Below are 20,252 nucleotides of genomic sequence, written 5' to 3' on the forward strand. Positions count from 1 at the left end.
AGGGGATTGTCCTTTCCCCATTGAGTATCTTGGTGTCCTTGTCAGTTATCATTGCCTGTATATTCATGAGTTTATTTCTGGGTTCTCAATTTTGTTCTGTGGTCTATATGTCTGTTTTTATGCTAATACTATACTGTTTTGATGACTATAGATTTGGAAAGCAGGGTATTTCAGACCACCTGAGGTGCCTGTGTGGTGGTTTGTTCAACACAACCCTCTCTCACGAAAAGCAAAACAAAACAAAACAAAAACAACAAGCCAAGAACACATGACTTATATATAGCATTTGCCAATTTCCATGGTGTAAATATTCCCATCCTGGTTGATATCTGGCTTCCAACAAGGTGTCACGGAATGTGGAGTTGGGAAGAGGTATATGGTAGCACCCATTATCTATTGTTTCCACCCTACAAATACAATAGATAGATAGATACAATAGATACAATTTTGAGGTTAATAACCTCAAAAGCACAGGTAATGGTAAAATGATCAGGAAACAATGACTTTTGAATATGTGTTGCCTTTGTTTTCAATATAATTTTTTAACAATTTATGTCTTTATGTATTTTTTAATAAACAACCACCTCACAAAATTCCTGCAAATGTAACAGTCAGCTAGTGTGCGCCCATACAAGCCAGGGCTAGCACACCGATGGGACTGGCATCTTCCACGAAAGCAATCACAATCCTTGTCTAGAACAAGTCCTCACTGTTCTCTCTTTCTCTGTTCCTTACAGATCAGCAAACAGCAGTTGCAAACAGTCAAGGACCGGTTTCAGGCTTTCCTCAATGGGGAAACCCAGATTGTGGCTGATGAAGCCTTCATGAACGCCGTCCAGAGTTACTATGAGGTAAGACTCACCATGCAGAAGAAGGTTAAGACTGCCCAAGCCTAAAGCCCAGAATTGCCAGACTATTGTTCAGTGGGAACAGCAGCCTTGGCCTCGTACAGAACCATCCCTCCACCCCTGAGGCAAACGGGTTGATGATTGGTTACGGTTTTTGGAAATAACAGCATTTTGTTTGGGGAAAACTAAAGCACACCCACTTGTGTACCCACTAAACAAGATACTGTATGCAAAACACCCTGCACATTGCCTGCTTTATGTATGATTTCTTGTTTAGTCTGTACAACAGTCTCGTGAGTTAGGTCCCAATATTATTCCCATCTTACCAGCAAGGCATCTGAGGCTGCGAGAGGTTAGGTCAATTACTCCAAGTCGCACAGCTGTTACAATGCCACAAGCTAAGGCTTGAACTGAGTTGGGAGCTTTTTTCCTACCAACTCCACCCCTTCTAAAGGATGTTAACATCTACTAAGATGGTGCCTTCACTAGCTTCCTTGTTCTTTCTATTAAAAAGGTGCTGTGAGTTCTTTTCTATGAGTTAGAACCCCATCCAAAGTGCAGTACTCTTCTTAAGAGAAAACCTATAAGTGAGAGAACATATCCTGAATATACATCACAAGGGAATTTTGACCTGTCGTCCTCAGAGGTTTATGTACCAGTCAAGTCAGATTTTGGAATTCCACTAGTATATTTAAAATTTATAATTATTCTTCCATAATGTGCACATTGGCTATTGTGTATACATTATTAGTGGAGTCGATATACCATCCCTTCCTGTGGGCAATGTTTGCCTGATGTGCATAATTTTCAAAAGTTATTATATGGTCATTAAAAGACATTTGTTTTCATGTGAACAAGATATTCTCTGTATTTGGGATCGTATGCCCCAAATGTTATACCCATTGTCAAGGCTAGGTTAAAAGCATTAGAAACCAACTGCCAAGCATTGAAAAACGCATGGCATCCTGCCATATGCAATTCAAGGTAATAACAATAAACTAAGTATAAAGGAATCCACCAGACTCTGATTTTTTTCCATGGGATCACTTCACAGATTTTCTTCTCTCTTTCCTCTCTGTTTTTAATTATTAGGTACCAAACATTTTCAAAATAAAAACACTAGTGCTTCTGCTTTGCTGTGCTCCACACACATGCTCTGCCCATCGGGCACTCCAATGTTAGTTGATTGATTCAGTAAAACTCTCCTTCCCACGTGCTAAAGTACTTGGCTTTTTTCATGAAGAGAGTAGAGCAAGACTGCAATTAGATTTTGTGCAAATACTATTGATTGGTTTGCTAATTACTGTTTAACAGTAAACAGTCTTTGTCTCTGTGATGTTTGCTGGGTCCAGCCACAGACTCATTTTATACATTTTCTCAATGAAATTTCTGTTTGGGTTTGTTTTAGAAGTCTGGTTCATTTTTATATTTGTCAAATTTAAGCTTTTTTTTTTTCATTTTACAAATATTATTGCCGATAAGTGTCAGACTTAATTCTTTATCTTATGTGATGCAATATTTCAGTTGAATTCAATGCAATGTGGAAATGACATTCAGAACCATGATGATGGTATGGCAATGAATATCTTGAATCTATTTAACAAAAGATTTTGCGGAGAAACCGCCAGGGAATGAAATTATTCGCCCCCCCCCCCCTTTTTTCAAGTTCTGAAAGCCAGTTCAGGCCAGGCAGACCTTAGCAATAATTCTCCATGTTTAGAGTTATTCACCAGTTTGTAAATTTGTAGATTGCAAATCTTAATTAGAAAGCTCATTTGACTAATGACATAAGTTAAAAGGAAATGCCATTTCTTTGTATTAATTAACTGAAAATAATAGTTATCAATGTGCTAATGAGTCTCTGGAAATTGCCATTATATCTATAGTGACCCCGGTATTTTTTTTTTTTCTATAGTAACTAGTTTATTTGAAAGAGCTTCTTTTTAGTCTGGTGAGAATACAGGCATTGAGAAATCACTGAATAGTTAATATTAAGATTTGAGTGACAGGAAATAATGTAGGGTATTAATTATTTACTGTATTCATTAGTGAAGTTTCGAGAGTCTTGGGATGCTTGTTCACGGGAAGTCTAATCCACTGAAGCAAAAGTCCATAATCAAAGGTTCAAGATCAACACTTAACTTGGGAGAGCTCCAAGTTCATTACTCTTCCCTTTCTCCCTCCCCCTTCACTCTTGGGCAGGGGAGAAGCTAGGATTTCTTTCTCCACCTTACTCCAGGATCCAATTGCTTTCCTGTCAGTATCTGTCTGGGTCAAGACTCTTTGGATTACAAATGACAGACACCTAGGTCAAACTGGCTTAAGCCACAAATGAGATTTATTTGCTCAAGCAACTTAATAGTCTAGGAATAGACCTGGTTTCAGCTGTGGCTGGATCCAGAGACTCCAAAGATGCCAGCAAGATGGGGATCTTTCTCTCCATACCTCAGCTTTGTTCTTCCCTGTGTTGGTTTTATTCTTAGGCTGGTTCTCTGCATGTGAAGGACTCTGGCAGATTCCGGTCTTGCCCTACCAGCTTAGCAACCACATCAGCAAAGAGAAGACCTCTTTGCTGAGAGCCCCAGCAAAAGGCCCCAGGTGACTTGGTTGCGCTGTCATGGGTCGTGTGGCCTTTCTGGAGCCAATCACGACAGATGGAGGCTGGACTAGACCAGGGGATCAGTGCTATGACAGATACCGCCTCTGGAGCCTATGAGCAGGCTCAACTACACTGGAACCATCTAGAGTGAAAGTGCAGTGGTTTCTCATTGAGAAATTAGGGTGCTTTCTACCAGAAGAAGAATGTTGGAATGTATGCTCTGCTGGCAAAACCAATAGATATCCTCCTAAATACCCAATTTCTCTCTCTCTCTCTCTCTCTCTCTCTCTCTCACACACACACACACACACACACACACACACACACACATTCACACATATTCCACCCCACCATACCACACCTTCATATCCCAGTTTGCCAATGGTAATAACATATGGAAACAACAGCTTTTCCTCAAACAGTTCTGAAAAGATTCTACTAGAATAAGTCATTTCAGTCATCGGCCTTGTTTTGCTAAGGCAGTAATAGTTTTTCAGCACACTAGAGTAGTAAAGAAAAATTTGTTAGATGAAAGGAGTGAGTAGGCTCTGTCCCTTTTCTATCTGTGCCCATCCAGCCCAGTCTGAACCCCGCTGGCCAGCATTAGCATCAAGCCACTCGGGCCTGTGACCTGATCTGGGCTGGGATAAAGGGAGCCAGGATTCCCTCTGGCTCCTGAGAGCATGCAGGTTTATTTTATCCTTTCCTGGTGGCCTTGATCGTCAAAGCCGATCAGGCAGGCAGCAGATTAATCCTATAATCTCCTCCATTCCGGCTTTGAGAGCTGGGCGTTGAAGTGGGTGCTTGCTCCGAGATCTGGGAGATCCGGCTGGGCAACTCCCTCCCCTTCCCACAGCTGTGGTCCTGAGACATCAGAGAGCTCACCCGTTTCTCCGTAACTCACACAGTGGGTTTAGGACAACTCTAACTCTCAGTGCTTTTAAGACAGATGTCTATGCTGTAAGCCCTCTCACCTTGCATTCTCGCCCTTATCCCCCATTTCCCTGCTTCATTTTGGCTCTTTACATGCCAGTCCTGGCATCAGAGCAAAGAAGTAGATGGAAAAATTTTACAAAACCTCTGTCACTCAGGGCCTCCCTGGAAGGACACATGGGGGGTTGGTGGGAGGCAGAGATGCACACACCCCTATTTAAAAAAAAATTTTTTTTAATATGTATTTAGTTTTGAGAGAGAGAGAGAGAGAGAGAGAGAATGAGCAGGGGAGGGGCAGAGGGAGAGGGAGACAGAATCTGAAGCAGGCTCCAGGCTCTGAGCTGTCAGCACAGAGCCCGACGTGGGGCTCGAACCCACAAGCTGTGAGATCATGACCCGAGCTGAAGTCAGACCCTTAACCGACTGAGCCATCCGGGTGCCACACATACCCATTTTAGAACTTTACAGCTGATATCTGGGCTTCAGCCAGTGAAGCTGCTCTGATTTTGTTTTGTTTTGCTCTGTTTTGTTTTGTTCTTAGCCAATCTCTAACACAGTCCTGGGTGGTTTTGTCAAACTAACTTTGTTGTAGAAGACAGAATTTTGGGGTTGCCTGGGTGGCTCAATCGGTTAAGTGTCTGATTCGACTTCGGCTCGGGTCATGATCCCATGGTTTGTGAGTTCAAGCTCCATGTCAACGCTCTGCACTGACAGCACAGAGGGTGCTTGGGATGCTCTCTCTCCCTTTCTCTCTGCCCCTCCCCTGTTTGCATGCTCTCGCTCTCAAAATAAATAAATGAACATTTAAAAAGAAAAGAATTTTGCAGTTGCTAGCAGCAAGAACTGACCAGCTGGTTAAATTAAGCAATGATGATGATGATGATGATGATAGTATAACAGCACAACAATAATAACAGCAACAAGAGTGATTAAAGGAAATAGCCAAGCTCCAGAAAAGAGGGAACCCTGGCCGCTCAACTTCAGGAAGCGGGTGGCCTTATAGTGGCACCCCATCATTGGTCTAAATCTCCGCCAACATCCTTGTGCCATCCCGCTCTGGATCTGAAACCCACAAGGGGAAGTCTCACTGGCCAACCTCAGGTTCCAACCTGCCACATGGCTAAGGAAGGACACGCTCCCATGCCTAACAGTCCCACTGAGGCCGTGTGCAGTGGCACAGACATTCTCAGACTGAGGGACTATTATCAGGAGGGGAGGACACGTGGCAGGCACAAACTACAGGTGTCATCAACACTGGGTGACGTACTGTAATCAGTCTCTATGGTGGACTTTTTTTTTTTAATCTAAGAAAAGTGGAAGTCAGGTCAAATCTGGCTATTTTTCTGAAATGAAGCTCTATATTTTCCAGTATGCAAAAACCACTGTAACCCCTCAGTGGCCTTCCAACAGATGTATCCCTGGGAGAACAGTAACTACCCAGTATAAAGACATTTGTTCCAAGGGGAACGCAGAGCAAAGGAGGAGGGGGCAGAGGTCAGAGTGATTCGGAGGATGTTTTGTGTCTGAAAGATGTGGCATTGAATTCTAGTTCCTCTGCACACTGGCTGGGGGACCTCGGGCAAGTCTGAGCCTCAGGTACTTTCTCTGTGCTAGGACCTCCGTGCACAGTTGTTGTCAGGACTAAATTATACACACACACACACACACACACACACACACACACACACACACACAACCTCACCCTAAATCTGGCACCTGGAAAGTAACATCATAACTATATTAAGGTTAGAGGAGGAGACTGGTGGTCCACACACGTCTGCTGCATAGAAACAGTAGGAGAGAATTGAAAGTTGGTAGAATCAATCCCCTCCCTAGTTTCAGGCCCTGGGCATGAGGTAGGGGTGGGGAGTACAAAGTCGAGGTGGGGGGCCAGGGTCTAGAACTAGGAAACGGAGCTGCTTTTGTTGCTAAGCTACTGCTCCCTACCACAGGTCTGGGTCCCAGATCTGCTTCTGAAGTTTGCCCCAGGATCTTTTACTTTTTGATGAAAGATACCTTTCCGATCCAAAGGTCATTTTATTTTAGAAACTAACATGCTCCTTGTCTCGATGAAGGTAAAGTATGTAAGTTGTTCCATGTAGGAAGAGGTGTTTTAAGTGATCATAAAGTAAAACATAATATAAAAATGATAACTATGTGATATATAGATTATAAAAATAGACCATGTAGAAAACAACCCTAAAGCCCATGGTTGGAAAACCACCCATAATCCCATCATGCTAGACAAGTACTATTAAATTTTGGTATGTATCTTTTCAGGTATTTTTAATGTGTCTATACACATGAAGATAGCTATTTGATTTCCAAATTAAGACTCTCAGGGGAACTCCTACAAAATATTGCTAACCCAGTTGTGTCATTTAGCACAGTGGGTTTTAATTTCTTTCCTATCTCTGCAAAACTCACACTTAGGACATATTCTCATCGGTTTTATTTCCTATCCTGTTCTCAGTCCAGGGTCATACTCCTATCCCCCAACTTCACCTTACCTTTGGAATTATCTGCTTTAACAGTATTTCAGGACACCTTTCGATGCTAATGAAAAAATATCGTCTTTTTCCATGGCTACGTGATATTCTGTTTAAAAATAACAGCTAACTTATGACGTTACTTCGTGAAGGTAAGAGGCACCCTTACGGACACCATGCTGACCAACTGATATGCATTGTTGCGGTGAATCCTCATCCAAATCCTACACGGGAGGGTCGTTACGATTCCCGTGTGAAAGATGGGGCAGCCGAATCCCAGAAAGATTAAGTAACTTGCAAAAACAGCAACTGGTAGAGTCTGAACTTGAACCCAGGGCCGTCTGACACTCTGGTCCCCCCCCCCCGCCCTGTACGTGTGTGGCATTCGTTAGTAGCAACCGGGCCGTTGTGGGTTGTGGATGTTTTTAAACCTTATTTACTCTAACATGTAGGTATTTCTCTTATTTACGTTGGGATGACAGGCTTTTGGAGAGCTGGAAAGGATCAGGAAGTGGGAGCTGGGCCAGCTTTCCCCCGTACCCTGTACAGTCATTAAGACCTGATGTGCGTGTGTGTTCCTAAAACAACCTTGAAGCTGCTTGGCTCTGGCAGTGGAGGGAAGGACTGATGGATGAGGCCGAGTCACTGAACTGACTGCCCTTCACCATCCGGTATTTATTTGTTTATCTTCCATCTGCCATTATGACCTGTCTGGGAAGTTGCCAGAGGAGCAGGAAGGATTTATGGATGTGCCACACGGAACCGAGCCGGCGGCTCTTGCGATAGTCGCCAAAAAACAAAACCGGGAACAAAGACGCCGGCTAGAGCTCCCGGTACACATGGGTTTCCAGGGCGGTTTTTAGAGACAGTCAAGTACAGCGGTACTCAGGGGCTGTATTCGCTACAGGGCAAGGCTGGCCCAGACCCTTCTGACCCTTCGCTTCTGATAGGCTGCGAAGCCCGGACAGATGATATGCCTGGAAAATTAGTTTTTTGCCGTCGCTTTTTCTCCCCGTGGCTGCCTCCTGTTTGGCACTCCATCTTTGTGGTCTCCTTAGTCTCTCGTCTCCTTTTGCATGCTTTTGACATGCCACTCATCTCCCCTCGATCTGGGGCCTGGCTGTCGTATCTTAGCTCCGGACAGATGGAGCCCTCTGCTTTTTCAAAGTCCTTCCAGTTTGTCAAAGAAGAGTGGCTGAATCAACCCCATGTGAAAGCAAAGGAGAGTGAGATTTCTGGAAGTTAAGCGACTTGTCTAAGGCCATCTGCTAGGAGTTCAATAAATATTTACTGAGTGGCTACTCTATACAAAGGAAGGGGCTCCGTGAAGCAGGATCCAGGGGTCACCCAGCCAGTGACAGATGCCAGCTAGGAACAATGTGCCAACATCGTTTCTTTAATTTTTAAAAATTTTTTAACATTCATTTATTTTTGAGAGGGAGAGAGAGAGACACAGAGCGCAAGCAGGGGAGGGACAGAGAGAGAGGGGAGACATAGTATGAGAAGCAGGCTTCAGGCTCTGAGCTGCCAGCACAGAGCCCGACGCGGGGCTCCAACTCATAGACCGTGAGATCACGACCTGAGCCGAAGTCAGAGGCTTAACCGACTGAGCCACCCAGGAGCCCCAGTACCATCATTTCTTACCTCCCGTTATCATGTCCCAGGGAAAATGTAGCCTCAGCCCCTTGTTTTAAGAGACCAGTATATTGTGCTTCCTTATTTCCCTTTACTTCCCTGCTCCCGTCCACATATAATGTCAATAGGCTCTCTGCTTTGAGACATCTCCTTTGTTGCTGTTGCTTATTCACTCATTAAGCACAGCGTCGACTATGTGCCAGGCGCTGCCTTAGGCACTCACAAGAAGGAGTGGGAAAAAAAAACAGCTACAACTCCTGCCTTCCTGGGACTTCTAGTCTAGCTGGAGCCCAGATATTAACCAAACAGTCACAGACACAAATGGCAGTTCTGGAAGGGTTTTGGAGGAAAGGAATACGGCGCTAAGAGCTTATAAACGGGGGCCTGCCCCAGGTTTGCGGGACACTGGTCTGGACAGACGGGAGGAGGGTATGGCTGCTGGTTGAATGTTTTAAGTTACCTCTGATTTTCGTTAGAGCTGACAATGAATAATTCAACCCTTCGCATCCCCACCACTGTCATCACCCACGGGTGCTCCTGCAAGTACACCCCACCTGGCCTACTGCCTGTTCTCTTACCCTTTCAGGTTGGTTTTCCGCATTAAAGCGAGGGAATGTGGATTTGATCAGGCCGTGTCCCTGCTTAAAACCTGCAATGGCTGCTTACTGCCCTTCAGATAAAGACCGGTATCCTTAATGTGGCCTCCCTTGCCTCCCACCATCTGGCTCCTTCCCGCCACTGGTCTCTCCCGTCTCCCCACTGCCACCCACCCGGAACTTGCTCCAAGGCAGACCCAGCCACAGTGGCTCTCCCTACTTCCTCAGACACTCAGGGTCTTTACACATTTTGTTCCTCCTCTCTGAAATACTCTTTCATGCTCTTTTTACCTACCCATCATTCCCATATCATCCCAAAGGAGTTTTGCTCCAGGAAGGATTTCCTGACTCCCTGCTGGAATATTCCTGGCAATAGACCACCCGTGTGCATCCCCCTTGAAAACACTTGTCCCAGGTTATAATATTTCTATGGCATTATTAGGGTGATGTCGCAGAGGCATGAGGGCTGGATCCACATCTGTTTTGCTCACCACTGTCTTGCTGGCACCTGGCACAGTGTCTCCTCCCCAGTGAGTGCCCAAAGAAACGATGAACGTGATCATGAAGAAGAGTATAAACATGACAGCTGGAAGGGCAACCTCAAAATTTTAAAATTCAATGCTCTCCATGTACAGATAAGACACTGGAGAACCAGAGAGGGGAGGTGACTTCCCCAAGGCCACACAGCAAGTTAGTAGTACAACTGGCCCGGACCATGGTTTACAGCTCCTGCCTCAATCCTATACCCTAGAAACTTCCTCTGTTTGCCTCAAAACTTTGACGTACTTTGAGACGCAGACCTGTAACTGAGACGCAAGGTGTTAGGTAGATGGCAGAACTATCCGCATTAAACATTGTAGATTCTCAGGTAAATTCTTTAGTTCATTAAGGCTCATAAGGCTTGAGGATTTAGTTGAAGCTTGTTCTCTACAGTTAATTTTTTTAATGTTTTTTTATTTATTTCTGAGACAGAGAGAGACAGAGCATGAGCAGGGGAGGGGCCGAGAGGGGGGAGACACAGAATCTGAAGCAGGCTCCAGGCTCTGAGCTGTCAGCACAGAGCCCGACGCGGGGCTCGAACCCACGGACCGCGAGATCATGACCTGAGCTGAAGTCAGACGCTTAACCGACTGAGCCACCCGGGCGTCCCACTACAGTTGATTTTTAAATGAGCTCTAAGATCTCCACTGAGCACCAGTTCCCAGGCATGGAGGAGCCAGCCATGGCCCTTGGCTGTGAAGCAAACCCTCAGCCTTCCTTCTTTCTGAATTAGTTCATTATGTTGGCAATAGGTGGAGACCAGCGTTCTGACATCTCTCCTCCCCGAGGAAAGCTTTGTCATGAAGCAGGAGGCAATGGGATGTCCCCCAAGCAGTGCCGTCTCCTGGCTAACAGGTGCATTTCCTGAAATCCGTCGGGGTGGGGGGGGGGGGCGAACGTGTGTTCTGCTTCTTGAAGGGTATTTGTGCACCTGCTGAAGTGTGATCGGGACACAGCTCAAAAGTGGCAGATGTTCCCTCTTTGTGACTATGAAGCAAGAGCTTCACCATCTTGTTTTACACCCCAGAACCACGAGGCTTGGGCACATCTCCAAATGGTGGGTACTGGAACAGAAGTCAACTGTTCTTAATGGGTGGCTTGGTTCCAGGACCCAGCCAGCGCCAGCCAAACAACCAAGCGTCCTTCCGCAGGCAGGAGAGGTTCTCCACCAGGCAGGTGAGACCCTTAGGGAAGGAAGGAACCAGGGTGAAGTAACAAACAACACAAGCAAACAAAAACCCCACAACTACAACAAAAAAACATACCTTTATAATCAGCCAGTTTGAGTTACCAGAAACAATCCCTACCCCTCTCTAGAGTCTGGGTTTTCCAGTCTACAAGATAGACTGAATATAATGCCTACCTTCTTCATTCATTCCCTTTTAAAGGGCCAGGCTCTATACCAGAGATAGGTGACATTGTGGGGAACAAGATGAGCCCAATCCTAATGGAGTTTACATTTCAAGAAGAGAGACATTAAATACACGTTCCCCGGATACTTGTTCAATTTTGGGTGGGATGAGTTTCCTTGAGAGGATAAAATGGGCTATAAATCATGGTTACCTGGTAAGGGTCAGACATCGTGCCGGGTACTTTGTATGTAATAACCACAACCATGGTGGGGTTCCCATCCACGATGGTGACGTGGGAAGACCCTGCACCCCCCTCCTCCATGGAGACAACCCACATCTGCACCTATCTGTGGAGCATTTCCTCCTGAAGAAGAACTGAAGGTTGACTGAATAGCTTCTGCCCAACAAAAGCCGAAGAGAGCACACAGAGAACAGTAAGAGACGGGGACAGGGTAATGAAGGGGACCCACACCCCCAAAGCTCCCAATTGCCGTACGAAGGGATAGTCCTCAGGGACCCGGAGCAGATCCCTGTGGCGCAGGAAAAAAAAAGCCGCAATTTAAAAGAGCAACGAGGCGAGGAAAAAAACAAAAAAAAAAAAAAAAAAGAGGAAGTAGAATAATACAAAGGGACCAGCCCTAGAACGCAGCAGCCAGCTGGCAGGGGAGCTGCTGGAATCCTCTCGGGGTCAGAGAGGCTGGTGGACAGCACAGTTTATACTCCCTCCATGTGACAGGAGCAGGGTCTGGACACCAGACCCTGCCTGCGGCCTCAGCAAGCCCTGGGGGCCGGGAGCCGGGGGGGGGGGGGGGGCCTAGCCCACCCCAGCCCCACCCTTCCCCGCAAGCCAGCCCCAGCCCTGGGCGCACCAGGACACCTCTGGTCAGAGCTGACTGTAGCTCTCACCGCTGCGACAAGGTGACCCAGGTCCAGAGCACACAAGAACACGTCGAGTCGACACCCCTTTGGCTTTGGGCAGTTTGAGCTAGGGCACGCCCTGCACACAGTCACCCGCGACCTCGCGGCCCACACCCGCTTCAGCCCCAGCTCCCCCTCCCCCTCTAGGGCCTCCCCCGTGCAGAATGCCCCGGAACCCCGGCCCACGCCCTCCTTGTTTCCCGCCCCGACTCCAGGTCACGCCCTGCATGGAGTGCCTCCGGGCTCTCCACCCCCCCCCAGAACCTCACCTCGGCTCCGCTAACCCCGCCCGGACCCCCCCCCGCTTGAGCGCTTGGAGACACCTTGGCTTGCGAGAGTTGGTGAGGATGTGGAGAAGGAGGAAAGCTCATGCACTGTTGGCGGGAATGCACATTGGTGCGGCCGCTCTGGAAAACAGGGTGGGGGGTTCCTCAAAAAATGAAAAACAGAATTGCCACACGATCCAGCAATTCCACTCCTGGGTATTTACCGGAAGAAAACAAAATCCTGATGGGAAAAGAGCTATGCACCCCTGTGTTCAGCGCAGCGTTAGGTACAGCAGCTAAGAACCTAGTGTCCGTCCATAAATGAATGGATAGCAAACGTGGTACTTGTGTGGATATAGACACACGCACACAGGAGAACATTACTACGCCCTAAAAAGAATGAGGGCTTGCCGTTGGCTACACCACGGAGGGTATTATTGCTAAGTGAAGTCAGTGCAAAAGAACATGACAAATACTGGGGCGCCTGGGTGGCTCATCGGTTAAGCGTCCGACTTCGGCTCGGGTCATGATCTCACGGTCCATCAGTTCAAGCCCCGCGTCGGGCTCTGTGCTGACCGCTCAGAGCCTGGAGCCTGCTTCAGATTCTGTGTCTCCCTCTCTGTGACCCTCCCCTGTTCATGCTCTGTCTCTCTCTGTCTCAAAAATAAATAAGTGTTTTTAAAAAAATTAAAAAAAAAACATGACAAATACTGTGTGATTTCATTGATATGCGAAGTCTAAAAACCCAAACAAATGGATAAATAAACAAAAAGGCAGAAACGGACCCATACAGACCGAGAGCAAACGGATGGCTGCCAGAGGGGAGGGAGGGGGCCGCATGGGCAAAATGGACGAAGGGGAGTGGGAGATACAAGCTTCCGGTTAGGAGGTAAGTCCGAAGATAAAAAGCGGAACATAGGGAGTATAGTCAGTGGTGTGGTATCAGGGTTTATGCTGACAGATGGTAGCTACGTGGTGGTAAGCGTAGCATAACGTAGAAACTTGTCAAATCAGTATGTTATGTGCCTGAAACTAATGTAACATCATGTGTTGACTGTAGTTCAATTTAAAAAGTAAAAAAATAAATAAATAACCATAATAAGCCATCTGGCATTACTCTGGTCCACTTTTTTAAGTGGTTATCGTATATTAATCCGTTTAATCCTCACTTCAAAATACCTATGATGCAGGGACACCTGGGTGACTCAGTTAAGTGCCTGACTCTCCGTTGCGGCTCAGGTCGGGATCTCATGGTTCATGAGTTCAAGCCCCGCACTGGGCTTAACCTTGAACAGTGCAGAGTCTGCTTGGGATTCTGTTTCTCTCTCTCTGTCTCTGCCCCTCCCCTGCTTGTGTTCTTTCTCTCTCTCTCTCTCTCTCTGTCTCTCTCAAAATAAATAAATAAACCCCCCAAAATACCTATGAGGTAGACTACTATTATCCCATTTTATAGATGAAAAAAACTGAGGTACAAAGAGGTTAACTTGACGAGAGGAACACAGCCATTAGATGGCAGAGAAAGGACCCAGGCTGTTTGAGTGTGGAGTCCGTGTACCGTATCCCGCCTCTCATGATATTACCGTCCCATTTAATCGCTTTAACAACCTGGTAAGTACTCTTGTTATTTGTTTTCTAGATTTGGCCACAAAAACAAAACACGGAAGTGACTTCTCTGAGTTCACCCAACTAGGAGGTAGTGGGGCAGGATACAGCCCACGCTGGTCCCTTCTGTGGTACCCAGGACTGCAGTCAGCCCCAGGAGACTGAGTCCCTGATATCTTTCTTGTCCCTGTTCCTGCTTAGGTGTTCCTGAAGAGCGACCGTGTGGCCCGCATGGTCCAGAGCGGGGGCTGCTCCGCCAATGACTCCAGGGAGGTCTTCAAGAAGCACATTGAGAAAAGGGTGCGCAGCCTGCCCGAGATAGATGGCCTCAGCAAGGAGACCGTGCTGAGCTCCTGGATGGCCAAGTTTGATGCCATCTACCGCGGGGAAGAGGACCCCAGGAAGCAGCAGGCCCGGATGACAGCCAGCGCAGCCTCTGAGCTGATTTTGAGCAAGGAGCAACTCTACGAGATGTTCCAAAACATTCTTGGGATCAAGAAGTTTGAACATCAGCTCCTATACAATGCATGCCAGGTAAGGTGTCTGTCACCTGGGCCCAGCACTGTGAGTGAGTAGGGTCACATTATGACTTCTGCATGCCCTAGGCACTGTTGTCTTCAGGGGACGTTTCTTGATTTAAAAAAAAAAAAATTAGAAGTTATATTTTACAACTGCATTGGTAAAAGTTGAGTATAATCTAGGCCAGAATATGTTCATGTTCATCTTCTGGTTTTAAAAAAATACATGAAAACATTTTTGCAAGCTCCTAAAAGTCTTGTGGGCTCTACGTACTGTGTACAGCCTGTCTCATAGGTAGGTTGGTTTTAGGAGTAAGGACTGACTCCTTTGTGTTTCCTGAAAAAGCTGAAAGCTCAAAATAATTTTTTAAAAAAGATTGTTTTGCCTTTGAAATATATGATGCTTACCAGGTGAGTGGCTTATGATTCCTCAGCTTGGGAGACAACTGAACTTAGTACCTCATCATCAAGAGTAATTATTTAAAATAGAAAGCTTCCAGAGGGCCGGAGTGTATCATATCATTAACAATATATTAGTCACACTATGAATTCCAAGTGGATTTGAGGGGGCTAGCTGAGACTCTGCTTGGACCCATCCAAAGTGGGTCTCTATTTTCTCTGGATCAGGGGTTATCCAGCCAACAAATACTTTGCAGCATCCACAGATTTGAGTAAGTGTCCCTTGGGAGCATTTTTCAAATTCACATCCCCAAGCCCCAAACCTAGAGATTCTAATTCTGCATTCTCAGGACAGGGCCCAGGAATCGGCACTTGAAACTAGGGCTTCCCTTCCTGGTAGTTTTACTGCCCTTCTCCTTCTAAGAACCATTGAAGAAACCCAGTTGTGCCCTAATTTCCCTGGGCTAACTCTGCCCCTCGCATAGGTTAAATTAAGACACTATAGTGTATTGGCTGAGTTGTGCCTTGCTCAGAATCAGACAGACCGAGGTAAATCTTACTATGACCTTCGCCAGTTTTGTGGCCTTGGGGAGTTAGTGAACCTCCTCACCCATGAGCTTGGAATGAAATTGTTCTAAGGATTCAATGTGTATAAAGCCCAGAGCAACGTGGGACACTTTATAAATGGTAGCAGTTAAAATATATGATAGTCTACCAGAAGAGGCAAAAAGTCAACAGACAGTATCAGAATAGTGCCATACAAACTTAACATAAGAACTACAAGATCTTAGGGTGCCTGGGTGGTTCAGTTGGTTGAGCATCAGACTTTGGCTCAGGTCATGATTTCCCGGTTCGTGGGTTCGAGCCCCGTGTCAGGCTCTGTGCTGACTGCTCAGAGCCTGGAGCCTGCTTTGGATTGTGTGTCTCCCTCTCTCTCTGCCCCTCCCCCTCTTATGCTCTGTCTCTCAAAAATAAATAAATGTTTAAAAAAAATTAAAAAAAAAGAACTACAGGATTTTGAGGCTTACTTCTTTCCTTCCTCATGGCTACTTTCTAGTTCAAGGAACCAGCATCTCTTACAGGATGACCACAGTGTCAACCCAGCTGGTGACCCTGCCTCCCCTCTTGCCTCACAATAATATGCCCACCACACACCAGCTAGAGCAAGTTTTTTAAAATATAAATTGGACCTAGGGCACGTGGGTGACTTAGTAAAGTGTCAGACTCTCGGTCTCAGCTCAGGTCTTGATCTCAAGGTCATGAGTGCAAATCTCGCATGGGGTTCTGTGGTAGGTGTGGAGCCTTCTTAAAAAAACAACAACATATGTTGTATATTATGTTATGTTATGTTATATTATGTTACGTTATATTATATTATATTATATTATATTATATTATATTATATTATATTATATTATATTATATGGATAACATTGCTTTTCTGTTTAAGAATTCCAGTAGCACCCCAATACCTTTAAAGTGACATCCCAGCTCCTCACTAAGGCTTGAGGCAGTGCATGAACCACTCTTGCTCACCCCGCTTTTCCCACACGCTCGCTCACTGGCTTTCATTCTGTCTCCCCAGCACACCAAATTGATTCTGGGTCTTTGCATTTGCTTCTCCTTCAGCTTAGAATGCTTTTTGCCGAGACCTTTCCATGACTGCCACAGCTTAAATGTCAAGTTCTCCAAGAGCTCTTCTAAGACCATCCCATCAAAAGTGGGTTTTTTGCCTACATTTCACATTCACTCTCTATCTCATCCTTTGTTCCATTTTTATCCCGGCTTTTGCCACTATTTTCTATTCCTTGTTCATCTATTTTTACCTGTTTATTCCCTGTCTCACACTTAGGAAGGTGGTGATTCATCTTTGCCTTATTCACTAGTATTTCCATGAAACCCTGGCATGAAACAATTCTCGGCACATAGAGGTGCTCAATAATTGCCTACTGAGTTAATAAATGGATGATTGCAGTTTATTTTAACTGGTAGATAGGGTCTTGTTATCAACCATTATGGCTCACCCAGAACTTACCGGATATTTTAGTAAGTAGGAATCTGTTTATCATTTCATAATACAATATATACGTTATGTTCCTATTTTCTACTCAGTCGACTTCAATTCAGAATGCTGATTGCCAACCCAAAGGTTGATGTTTCCTTTGCTGGGTCGAGAAATATTTTGAAATGACCAAATAAATCTCAATATGAAATTAAATTAAAATTTTCTTTTTGTATCAAATAATTGCTACATCCCTACATGGCACTTTTAGAATGGGGTAAGCAGTTGGTATTCCTACCTATCGCCAGGACCACCTTTTCTCCCACAAGAATATGGGTTGTCAAATGAACTGCTTGAGTTATGAGTAACCCTCAGAATGACAGAGCTGGTTAAGGGTTCCTAAACCTGCTAGTCACAAAATGATTCCGGGGATTAATTTTTCTTCTTATTACAACAGCTTGTTGTGCTTATTTTCTGCCCTTGTTCAAACAGCAGCATTATTGGAATGAACGCGTCACCATGCCAGATCTCATCTCCGTGTTTTTGGTTAAGTGGCAGGACTATGTTTTCCCCTAAAAATGAATGATTTAGACTCATAATTTCAACATGTTTTCCATGAGTTAGACAAGAAATATAGTACTACTGTTGACCTAAACAAAGAGGTAAACTGAGGCAAGCTCAAACTTGTTAAAAAGATGAGTGTATTCAGGAATAGCAGAGGAATTGCAACTCAGGGCACACAAACTATAGCAAGCTGTAGGCGAGTCTGTTGAAGGTTTGGAGTAGGCTATATTTAAATCAGTCTCTCAGTCCTTAAGTGTTGTTTTCCTAAGGACACACGCATGAGATTTTTCCATTTTATGTCCTCTGGTTCCATTTTAGACTGAAATTCCTTCCCCCTTCCCCCTTTTGATCAAGATCTTTTTCAGGAAACACCTCTGGTCAATTATGCCATTCAGATTTTTTTTTTTTTTAAGTGTAATTGGCTCCTAGATAGCTCGTATTCTATGTCCCATGGAGCTTAGGAAAGTAGTGCACAGGTGTCTTCTCCCATTAAGCTGAGGAGGACCATCCTCAGGGGTCTTGTCCCACGGAGGAGGGCAACGATATAGAATTTCACTTGCCTCTCTTGAACAACAAGAACATTGAGAATGAAAAATCTCAGCTATATCCCTCTGATGGAGGACAATTTAGTTCCCACGGTCAGTTGAATTCTAGCAAAGGTCTTTGAAAGGAAAAGAATTTTATTTTGTACATACATTTGGGAATAAGGCATTTTTTGACTGATACCAAAGAGTAGATATTTAATTAAAAACTTAATCTAGGGACCAAAAGCCCAGTGATAGCTATTGACTGAAATGCACTTCTCGACCAGCTTCCCCACCTGCTATATTTAGCTGATCAAAAATGTCCCAAGTTCCAGGAGCCTGGTCAACTACTGCTAGCAACTTGATATTGTCCTTCAGTATTTTTAGTTCTTGTGTTTATTTTCCCTGACTTACTAGCCTAAAAACAAAGTTCTCCTCCAAGTAGGGCACGGGTTCCTCTCTGCTGAACAGTGAAGAGGGTAAGGGCTCTGTAGTTTTTGTAGGGCTATTTCTGCTAGGCTATCTGTTTGGGTTTGTTGATGTTCAAAAGCTCAGATAAAAACATTGAGGGTGGTAGAGATAAGTGTAGAAAGATTGTGAATTGCTTTTTCAAGGTCTGCTACTCCAACCTAAGCTAAAAAGGTTCTGATGGAAGCCTCCACCAAACCCTTCCTATCTACTCTAGAGTTGTATGTAACCAGCCATCCAAAATCATAACCTTCAGAATTCTGACATGTCTTTTTAAATTGATAGAAGACCACAGATTAGGTATATAAGCAGTAAAAGGAAGAGTTTTTCTAATTTCAGGGTCAGAAGTGAGGCCAGTGATCCCCAAACAAGTCTTCCAGTTAAAGGGAAGTGTGGGCAGTGGGATATTTCAGACTTAAAAAAGAATGAAATCTTGCCATTTGCAAAAACATGGATGGATCTGGAGAGTGAAATAAGTGAAATAAGCCAGTCTGAGAGAAAGACAAATTTTAGTCACAGGTTGCTGTTGGGTAATGTAGTCTAAGAAAATTTTGCCAGGCAAGATATAACATATTTTAAAAACCATAAATGTTTTCATGTTCTAAAGCTATATACACTGAATGTTCAGATCAGTATTGTGTTCTTCCTTGAGATCTTGTTTTTTCTCTTCTATACAACAATTTGGGGGGGTGGAATGAAGCATTCAGAGAACTTTGCTTCCAGGGAAAGTTTAAAGTTTAGCATTAAATTAGACCTATTAATAACATCAATCAATCAATCAATCAATCAATAAAAGGAAGTGTAGGGTACATGTTTCTTCCGCATCAAAAGAAATACCCAGTGTCTTCTAAGGCACAGTTGGGTCTCTTTGCCCAGATATTTTTAGCTGGAATAAAAGAGGGGATCTCATGATCAGAAATATAATCACTTATTCAGAGCACACTATAATCTGATTCACTAGCATTGTGGGAATGACTACGTGAGCACCTTATATTTTTGTAGATCTGAAGTAACGAGAGAGCTGTTCTAGTATAAGTAAGATTTTGGTAGAGATGCAGAAGATTTCTAGGAGAAAAATAAGTTGAATTAAATTTCCTCCATTCCCCACATTTTTTTTTTTGTTAATTCCCAGTTAAGTCCCAATGAGTGGGAGTACATCAGCTTCTCATTTTCTAGTATTATTAGTTTTCATTGCCCCACTATAAAGATACATTAAGGTGAAACAGTCTTCTAGATTCCTATGGGAGTGAATTCATGTTCACCTGGTTATATAAAATAGTATAGTTACAAATATTTAGTGGGAGCTATCTAAGAGTTTTGCCATTCCCATCGTTAAGTTTTCAGAACATAATGATTTTGGGTAAGCGTCCAAACCTGAGTGAGGCGTATTCCATTATGATTAGGGAGTACTTGAAGGAAAGCCTTAATATTTGGTGCCAGTTTTCTGAAAGGGAGGACATGTGTGGTTTCACAGGTATCAAAGGAAAATCTGATATCCTTAGCAACTAGGTTTTGCCATCCTTCTAAAGATGGTGGTCAGGCCAACAATTCAGGTTCATCGTGAGTATATTTGCTCTGGCTCAAATCCAACAATCGATTAGGTTAGCAGAATCAAAGAGTCTTTTAAAGTGGGGTAAAAGGATGTTTAAAGCTAAAGGAAATAATGTTAGAAAAACTAGGGAAAGGATAACTGAAAGTCTGAATGACAGGGTTCAACTAAATATAGAGTGAGAAGAGAGAGGCCTGGTCCAGATATCTTGGGTAAGCTGTCTACTTTAGATATCAGATACTTTAGTGACTATAAATCTTCAGTTTTAGGTGACTATTTGCGGCATGGGTCCATTCAAGTTTGGGGGCTTTGCTTAGATGTGACCCTTGTATCCAGGAGTCTATTCCTTGAATTTGGCTGCACAGGAATTAGTTAAGGACACCTGTGAGGAGCCTTTCCAGCAAGGTTGAAGAAAGTCTTTTTGGAGATGTATTTTCCAATAGATGAACT

At 44.5% G+C, this 20,252-nt stretch overlaps 1 protein-coding gene across 12 annotated transcripts in view; it reads left to right on the forward strand.

Moving 5' to 3' along the window:
- Positions 1-740: 740 nt before the first annotated feature.
- Positions 741-20,252, forward strand: part of CADPS (calcium dependent secretion activator) — a 374,844-nt gene continuing 355,332 nt past the window's right edge. For 11 of the 12 annotated variants that reach the window (XM_040454556.1, XM_040454553.1, XM_040454552.1 and 8 more), the window contains exons 1-2: positions 742-851; positions 13,980-14,312. In XM_040454556.1, the coding sequence (XP_040310490.1) occupies positions 825-851; positions 13,980-14,312 (360 nt within the window). In that variant the 5' untranslated portion in view covers positions 742-824. Of the gene's footprint in view, positions 852-13,979; positions 14,313-20,252 lie in introns of all 12 variants that reach the window. The other variant, XM_040454550.1, reaches the window with a different exon arrangement.

Source organism: Herpailurus yagouaroundi, unplaced genomic scaffold (assembly GCF_014898765.1).
Source record: "Herpailurus yagouaroundi ecotype Mexico unplaced genomic scaffold, PumYag 213, whole genome shotgun sequence".
NCBI classification, from domain to species: domain Eukaryota; kingdom Metazoa; phylum Chordata; class Mammalia; order Carnivora; family Felidae; genus Herpailurus; species Herpailurus yagouaroundi.